This window comes from Populus alba, chromosome 8, assembly GCF_005239225.2.
Source record: "Populus alba chromosome 8, ASM523922v2, whole genome shotgun sequence".
Taxonomy (NCBI): domain Eukaryota; kingdom Viridiplantae; phylum Streptophyta; class Magnoliopsida; order Malpighiales; family Salicaceae; genus Populus; species Populus alba.
The window spans coordinates 7240898-7249461 of record NC_133291.1 but is presented as its reverse complement, the minus strand read 5'-3'; the positions used below and the strand labels follow the sequence as shown (position 1 = coordinate 7249461).

Genomic DNA, 8564 nt, shown 5'->3' with positions numbered 1-8564 from the left:
TTCATTTTTTATTTGTCAAAGTCATTAATTTATTGAATTAATATTGTTTATTTATTTCATTTTATTTAGATTATTTATTGATATTAATATTATTGATGTATTTTATCAAATTTTAATGTAATTTAATTTTGTAATTGAAATTGTTAAAATATAATTAAAAAAATATATATTTATATTTTATTTTTTATAACTGTTTTTGATAACTCGAAAAAGGCTACTAGAGGACGAAGTAAACATACGGTCGAAGTAGTGCTTCAAACTTTAGAAAAGGAGTGGCCCACCAGAATCGTGAACAATTAATTTTCTTCCAAATTAAAAAGGTTCTTTCTTTAGAATCAACTCAGTTTTCTCTGGGACGTCGAAACTATAAAATAGGCGATATTACTTTTATATAAAATAATTGATGACAGGAAAAAAAAAAAAAAAAAACGATGAATCATCTCCCCTCCACGGGCGAAGTAGCTTAACATTTACACATACAGTCTCCGCTCTCCCTCTCCCTCGCTACTTTATTTAGGGCGGGAGATAAATCCATTGCCTTCTAAAATCTGCAGTCTCTCTCCCAAAGTTCACCGCTCCAGAAAATAAAATCTCACCATCTCCCCATTCCCAACGGTACCAATTCTTTAATTTTATCTTATTTTCACGTTAAACAATTTCTGTTACTGTGTCTGTCAATTATAACAAAAAAAATCATTTCAATTTCAATTTAAATATCAGAACCATTTCTCCTTCTCAGCAGTCAGTTTATCCAGGTTGGCATGTAAACTCTCTCTTTTCGATCCGATTGATTGATTATGTTTTCTTTTTGAGCAGCTAGGCAAAAAAAAGAAGAAGACAAATGGGATATATAGGGTCACATGGAATAGCAGCACTGCACAAATACAAATACAGTGGAATAGATCACTCTTGTGTTGCTAAATATGTTTTGCAACCTTTTTGGACTCGCTTTGTTAACCTCTTCCCTCTTTGGATGCCGTAAGTTCCTTCATTTATGCGACATAGATATGTATTCTTCTTTTACTTTGAACTTTGATTAAAATTAGAATATTCACTATATTCACCTTTTCTTTTTGGGTGTGAAAATGGATTTAATTTACTTATGGATCTGCTGCAGGCCGAATATGGTACGATAAAGTGGACTTTACTCTTTGATTAGTGATGCTAAATTATTGGGCTGTGCTTTCATGTTTTGTTTCTTTTCCTGACTTGTTCATGCTTTTTTTTTGTTTTGTTTTTAAAGATTACGCTTATGGGATTTATGTTCTTAGTGACTTCGGCATTTCTCGGTTATGTAAGTTGGGATTTCGTAAAAATGTCAGTTGTGGAGATGTTTTTTTTTTCTTTCCTAGTTTAAGGTTTTTGTTTGTGTTTTAGATTTATTCACCTCACTTGGATACGCCTCCGCCGCGATGGGTTCATTTTGCGCACGGATTGCTTCTATTTCTATATCAGGTTGATTCTAGTTCTCTCAGGCATTGTAGTTAATATGCTTTTCTTAATGTGCGTGACATGGCTTTTCCTGACTTGCTTTTAATTTCCCAGACTTTTGATGCTGTTGATGGAAAACAAGCTCGGCGGACAAACTCGTCCAGTCCACTGGGGGAGCTTTTTGACCATGGTGATTTATGCTGTTACATAAACTGTCTTTGTTCCCCAACTATTTAATATTGGTGACTGTTTCTTAATGTGCTTTTTTTTTCCCCAACTTATTGCAGGATGTGATGCGCTTGCTTGTGCGGTGTGTGTTTTTCCATCTCTAGTCTTTTTACCCCAACAGATTCAGTTTCAATATCTGTTTCTTGTTGTTTTTCAGTTCGAAAGCATGGCTTTTGGTAGCACTGCCATGTGTGGAAGAGATGCTTTCTGGTTTTGGCTTATTTCAGCTGTTCCATTTTATTGTGCAACATGGGAAAAGTAAGTGATACAAATTTGCTGTTAGTTGTTTTCTATGGATTTGAATGATGTAATATGACTTCATAAGTTCTATTTAGATTTCTTTATTTTGCTCGGACCTTTTGACATCTTCTTTTCTTGACTGAGGTCTTTTGTTCGATTATTTTCCTCATGTTCTCACTCTTGTAAATTTTGTATGTTATTGACAATTTCAATTTTTGCTTCCTTGTGTCCAGCTTTTTCACCAATACTCTTATTCTTCCAGCAATTAATGGACCGACAGAGGGTCTGATGCTAATATACACGGCTCATTTTTTTACAGCTGTAGTCGGTAAGCTCTTCAAACCTGCAATACCCTTGGTTATTTTGCACAGTTTTTTAATATAGTATACCATGATAATTTTTTCTGCGTCCATTTTGTTTCTCTCTATTGTCTCCTTTTCTTCCAATTCAAGTTCTTTCCTTTTAAGGTGCCGGGTGGTGGGCTCAACAGTTTGCAATGTCTTTCCCATTCTTGAGTTGGTTGCCATTTGTAAGTGGTAAGAGTCTACAATTTCGCAAAATGCTTGGCAATGAATGCATCATTCCTGTTTTTTTCTACCTTTTCCCTTGCTAGAGATATTTAATGACTTTCCCAGGATTTTATTTCACCTCACATGTCATCTACTGAAATGAGATTTGTTGGATATTTTTAGCAGAAAATTCTGTGCATGATGTCAGATTATGCGCTCAAACCTAAGACTAGAATGCTCTGTAATCTACCTTTTGTTCAGTGCAATTGGAATAAAATGTCTTTGCTTTTGGCTTAAAAATAAATCGTAATTGTTTTAGACATTTTTCTTGATTGATAATGCAATTCAGACCAAGGACTTACTCAATATATGTTTAGTCTCTTATACATTTTCGTGTCCATCACTTGTTTTTTTATTTGTGTTCTTTGATTCTTTCTGATGTATTAGCATTCACTATTTTCATGGAGTAATTTGTTGCTGTCTTCTTTCTCATTAGTGTTTTTTTCCCCATAAGACGTGTTTTCTTAAGTGATGTTTGAGTTTCCAGAATTTACTTTTTAATTGGCGGGATTTCACTATGGTTTTTTTTTTAAAAAAAACCTGACTCAAAGGTCTACTTAGAACAAGGCTCGGGTCACAGGTAGGGCAAGTTGACATGGGTTAACTATTTTTTTTTTTTAAAACAATGTTCTGAATTTTTTTTTTATAAAAAGTCAACGGGTTTTACCAGGTCGTACCAATTTTTTGATGAACTTGGACCGGTCCAAGCTTCAAGTCGACCCACTTAGCTAGTCAAAGTTACATAACAGTGCTAGAATGTAGATTCCATTTGGTTTGTCATCATCTCAATCCTGGTGGCAGAAACACTAGTTAAAATAGGCAATGATACCATACATGTTAAATGAAAGGACTTGGCTAGGCCCTAGAACAACAAGTTACACACAACTTTGTCATTTCCTTCATGCTTTCCTTTTGCATCTGTATTTTGTTTTCTCCTTGCCCTATTGTACTTTATTTCATAGTTTTCTTTTTCATGCGTGACTGAAGTTTTCTTTTGGTCTTTATTTTTTTATTTTTACTTTTTTGACTGCAGAAATCCCAACTTACAGAGTTGTGCAGTTTTTAATGACAGCTTTTGCTGTTATACCTACAGTGGGATTCAAGTAAGCAATTTTATATATCTATACATACATACATAAATATATATATATATATATATAAATGGCTGAAAAAATAGTTCTCTTGTGTGCACAACACATAATTTACATCTAATGTTCCTAGTTATGATCTTTTCCTTTCTTGTTCAATTGCATTTGTTTAAACTTTTTATGGGTACCCATTCAATTATGAAGAAAGAGTAACCAAAGTTATAACTTGCACATGTTGAGAAAATGACATCATCATTATATTTTTCGATGGAAGGGGTGGTGGAGGTCTAGGGGTTTCAGCTGTTGCAGATGTGTTTGAATTTTCCTCTATGGGTTCATTTGTGCCATTGGTTAGCATGAATTGCCTGTTATAGATTGTACTGTTGGTGTCTTTAGAGTTCACATGCAGGCCATGATGTAGCTGTTTGGTGTAGGTTATCTTGGATCTGCGTTCAATAATGCTATATATTTGTGCAATGTGACCTTTTTTCTACAGTGTGTCTAATGTCTACAAGGTTGTTCAAGCAAGAAAAGGCAGCATGTTGCTGGCTTTAGCAATGGTAATTCTGTCACCATTTTCACTTTCCTTTCTTAATTATATGAAAGCTTGGTGAATGTCTTATTATTCCTTATTGCTATCAGCTTTACCCTTTTGTTGTGCTCGTTGGCGGAGTCCTATTGTGGTATGCCTCAACCTGTTATATTTTTTCAATGTGGTTCTTGATACACATATTGGTTTTAATATGAGGATCTTGGTCTTCATATGGACCTTGCTTCTTCTGCAGGGATTATCTGTCTCCATCTGATCTAATGTCAAACTATCCTCATTTGGTTATATTGGGAACTGGACTTGCATTTGGGTTTCTTGTGGTAAGTTACGTGACTACCTTTTGACAATTATCTTTCTCCATTCAGTTCTCTAAATTGCTGCTCTGTTTCCTTTTCAAATTGAAATCCATTAGTTTAGTCATGCTAAGGAGATGGTTGATTGAGGTGGATAGTGGAGTAGAAACCTGTGCAGTCTGGTGTTCTGCCTGAAAGTTCTCCAGCTGTGAGAATTTGTATTAAAATGGTGGAGCTGGTTCCAAATAGATTGACTGTGATATTGGCAGGGATCTATTACCACTTTACAGGGTGTTTTTAACCATATGACCATTATGATTTGCAAATTCGGAATGTGTCTTAACACATTCAAATTATGTGGGCACTGTTGCAAAATGCAGTCACAATGGTTTTTGAATACAGTGCAAATTAGGTTCATCACAACCATGCAGTTGCACCTCCCCGTCATGGCTTTTATATGTTATTTTGAAGTGAATTTAGCACATATTATTAGGGATCTAATAAAGTCTGAAATTTTATAGGAATGCATATTAAAGTTTCACACATGGCGGTGCTTCAAACAATCAACTTTTAAATTCTGGCTATATGATTGCATATGTTTCTGTTACAGATGAGTTAGGCATTTGAAGCAGAATAAAAAAACCTAAAAAAAAAGGAAAGGAGAATGAAATCAGTGTGCAGATCCCAAAAGAATGCACATTCACAGGTTATTCGGTGTTGTATCTCAACATAAAATTAGATCCAGTCAAGTCAACAGTTAGCATATGTTATCATGACAGCTCCTTACTACTGTCTGGAATTGGATCACAAAACCAAATGCAAACAAAAGTTTTGTATATTCTTGATGATGTGTTTACAGTGGGTGTTGGGGAACTGGGAACTAATGGTATTCATTTGTGCGTGCTCCTGTTTTTAAATATTTTCTAAATTATACAAGCGCTGCAAAGTGCAAACGTTTGACTTGTATTGTACCATTTCATTTGACAGGGAAGGATGATTTTGTCTCACTTGTGTGATGAACCGAAGGGATTGAAAACCAACATGTGTATGGTATGGTTTGTTCAGTTCTCAACTATTAAACATCTGTGGTCATTAAGTTTGTCCTTATGCTTTAATAGAAAATTTTGAGATTCTGGTGTATACCACCAGCATTGCAGGAATATTTAGTTCTCTAAAGTCTAATGTATATTAACTTCTTGGATAATTCACTGAAATATCCAACAAATGTTCTGCCCTATCTTGAGCTGTTTCACCGGCACTTATGAGATACAACAATTGCTTGTTTATTAGAGTTAATATGTTCTTAAAAATAAAATAATGCAGACTTGTTCTCCATGAAGTTTTCATAACATGTTCTGAAGGAATACTTGTGGGAGGACTATTGGGTGTTCTTACCTCCAGTATCAAACTGGTTATTGTTGAATTTCCTTTCCCACAGAAGTTTCCATTTCTGCTGTTTTTCAGTTCTCAACATCATTCCTGGGAAATTTATTTTATATGTAAACTTAATTAACAAATGAGTGCTGAACAATTAAGTTACAATTATTTTTTCCTGCAGTCTCTGTTATATCTACCATTTGCCATCGCGAATGCACTCGCAGCCAGACTGAATGATGGGTAAGTGGTCACTGGTCATATTGTTCTAGTCTCTTATGTTAAAAATAGGCATCTATTTGATCTATTTTTGACGGTCGTGTTAACTTTACGAGAACCTTTTATTGCAGAGTTGCTTTAGTTGATGAGTTCTGGGTTCTTCTTGGTTACTGTGTATTCACAAGTAAGCGCCTGTTACCTTTTTTCTGTTTATAGCGGTGATACGTCTTTGATTGCTTGTTTACACTAGAAACCGTTCTGCACAAGTTAATCAATGTTTTGTTTTCTGATTTTGCATTTTTAAGTTTTGAGTTGGTGCAATAATTCATATTGCTCTTACCATGTGCTGCTACAGTTTTGTTTTATACCTTACAGTTCTTTTTCTGAACTCAGTGGGACTCTATTTACACTTGGCCACATCTGTCATCCATGAAATTACAACAGCTCTGGGAATATACTGCTTCAGGTGAGAATCTGCTTGTACCTAGCAGTATTCATGGTTCGGTTGGGTCCAGTTTGTGAGGAAAATTCAGATAAAAAAGTCGTAAAGGTTTCAGCATAATCCAACTGGGATTGAAAGCTCGTTAGACCTAACTGAACCAAAAATGATTTTATTTTTTGAATTCAAATCTGAGCAACACCAATGACTACTATTAAAAAACCAAGCAAAATTAAATTATGTGAACTAAGTGGGTTTAAAAATTGTTCTAGCAAAGATGTTTTGCACAATCGGGCTACAGGCATCTGTTTTGTTTTTTGCAATTATTGAACAAGATGCATTTGGTCAAAACCTGTCTGGTTCAAGGTTTAGTTATATTATGGCTGATCTTGGTATTTGGTTCTCTGAAGTCTGCTGAGTGTGCTTGAGTACTCGTGGATCAATCTGATTTTCATCTGCTTGTGGCATTCATGGTGCTCTTTAATAGAAGTGTATGCCTTTTGCAGTTGGGATATTTGGTTACTTTTACTACCAAGTTGTTTCTCAAATGTGCTTATTAGCTATGATATACCTGCATACAGCATCTTGGTTTTTAATTGCTTCTGTTCTTAATTTACAGGGTAACTAGGAAGAAAGCATGAAAACGATAGTTCTGATTTTGGTATGTCCTTCCGAACCTATGTTCTAATTGTTTAACTGTATTCAAATTTTTGGAGTATGCATATGGTTTGATTATAGTGCCATCTTGTATCCAAGGTTTTGTGATTTCATATGCTTCATTATGAATTTTTTCAGCTGGCAATTCTGGAGCAATGGGGCAAACTATCTGTAATGTTACTTTTACCCCCCTGTTAAAGACTATTCAACTAATGTGATAATAGAGTAGGTGAATTGAGGAATTCACACTTTTTAAGCATCGTTATATATTGAAATTTATAGTGGATGCCAGAGTTTCTATGCTGTGTTCGAGGGGGGGGGGTGCTATTATGTCTATTTTTGGACGAGTTGAGTTCAGTGCAGTTCAAGGTGAGTCATATAGGCTTTATAGCTGTTGAATCCTGTGCCTGGTAACGCACTACCTGCACGGTTGACTTAAATATCTTCTTTCTTTGCTTTTTTCATTTTTATTCACATTATTCATCATCTCTCCGTGGTAATATTTCTCCTCGGTAATAGAAGAGCTTCTATAGGTCCTATTTTTTTCCTCTTATTTATACTAGTGTCCACCCTCAATTTTCAAAATCATTTTGTTTGGTCTTTATTTGATCAAGAAGATCTAAAGTTGTGTTTATTTTTCCGTCTAAAAAGTGTTTTTAAATTTTTTTTGAATTTTTGTTTTGCTTCAAATCAATTTTTTTTTAAAATAATTTTAGGTTGTTTTGATGTATTGGTGTCAAAAATAAATTTTAAAAAAATATATATTATTTTAATGTATTTTTAAATAAAAAGTATTTTGAAAAATAAACGTTGCCACTATCTCAAACATTATCTAATATTTAAGTCATCTGGTTACATGGAACCATATTTGTGTTTGACATTGTGTTTTAAAAGTATTTTTGAAAAGAATTGAATTTTTTTTTTTTTTTTTCTGTTTTGAATTAGTATGTTTTTTTTATATTTTTAAATCATTTTGATGTGCCGATCTTAAAAATAATTTTTAAAAAATAAAAAAATATATTATTGGCATATTTTTCTGAGTAAAAAGTAATCGCAATCATATTTTGAATGAGCGTATTTTTTGTTTAAAAATATATTAAACCAAAGCATTCTGGACTGTCGAAGTTCATCGTATGCCAGAATTGACATCCCATTTCCATAAAATTAATTAATTTGTTGTGAGCTATTCTGAAAGTGTGATATCTCTGGTCTTAAAGAACTGCACAGATTAGACTTGTGGAGTGATAATTCTGCTTTTTTCTTCTTTTTTGGTTGCGTGGTGTACAATTACATGAGAATTTGGGGTTCAAGAAACATAAATCAACCAGAATTGTCTTTGGATTAGTAAAGAAAATAGGTTATAGTAGTTGCTAGGTTACTATGTGAAAGCCACTTCAACTCTTACAGGAAAAAAAAAAAAATAATGAGAGGAGAGTAGCAGGGGGTGGAAACATGAACATCATTAAGCTAATAATG

At 33.9% G+C, this 8564-nt stretch overlaps 1 protein-coding gene across 3 annotated transcripts; it reads left to right on the top strand.

Moving 5' to 3' along the window:
* Nucleotides 1-420: 420 nt before the first annotated feature.
* On the top strand, nucleotides 421-7386 carry LOC118040023 (choline/ethanolaminephosphotransferase 1). 3 transcript variants are annotated; one of them, XM_073410928.1, is made up of 20 exons: nucleotides 421-615; nucleotides 821-978; nucleotides 1118-1127; nucleotides 1244-1294; nucleotides 1378-1455; nucleotides 1546-1621; nucleotides 1719-1741; nucleotides 1817-1917; nucleotides 2133-2227; nucleotides 2367-2435; nucleotides 3502-3571; nucleotides 4053-4116; nucleotides 4199-4239; nucleotides 4342-4426; nucleotides 5387-5449; nucleotides 5958-6016; nucleotides 6124-6176; nucleotides 6386-6458; nucleotides 7051-7092; nucleotides 7227-7386. In XM_073410928.1, exons 2-19 carry the CDS (start codon nucleotides 842-844, stop codon nucleotides 7070-7072), a joined length of 1170 nt encoding a protein of 389 aa, XP_073267029.1. In that variant the 5' UTR covers nucleotides 421-615; nucleotides 821-841; the 3' UTR covers nucleotides 7073-7092; nucleotides 7227-7386. The 3 variants fall into 3 exon arrangements, with proteins under 3 accessions (XP_073267029.1, XP_034902783.1, XP_073267030.1); XM_035046892.2 differs by having other exon boundaries at nucleotides 817-978; XM_073410929.1 differs by lacking the exons at nucleotides 421-615; nucleotides 1118-1127 and having other exon boundaries at nucleotides 839-978.
* Nucleotides 7387-8564: the final 1178 nt, after the last annotated feature.

Excerpts from the sequence above, each read along its gene's own strand:
- LOC118040023 (XM_073410928.1), top strand. The coding sequence starts at position 842 with ATGGGATATATAGGGTCACATGGAATAGCAGCACTGCACAAATACAAA. Across the intron at positions 1,456-1,545 it reads TGCTTCTATTTCTATATCAG|ACTTTTGATGCTGTTGATGG; the intron begins GTTGATTCTAGT and ends TTAATTTCCCAG. Across the intron at positions 4,427-5,386 it reads TTGCATTTGGGTTTCTTGTG|GGAAGGATGATTTTGTCTCA; the intron begins GTAAGTTACGTG and ends TTCATTTGACAG.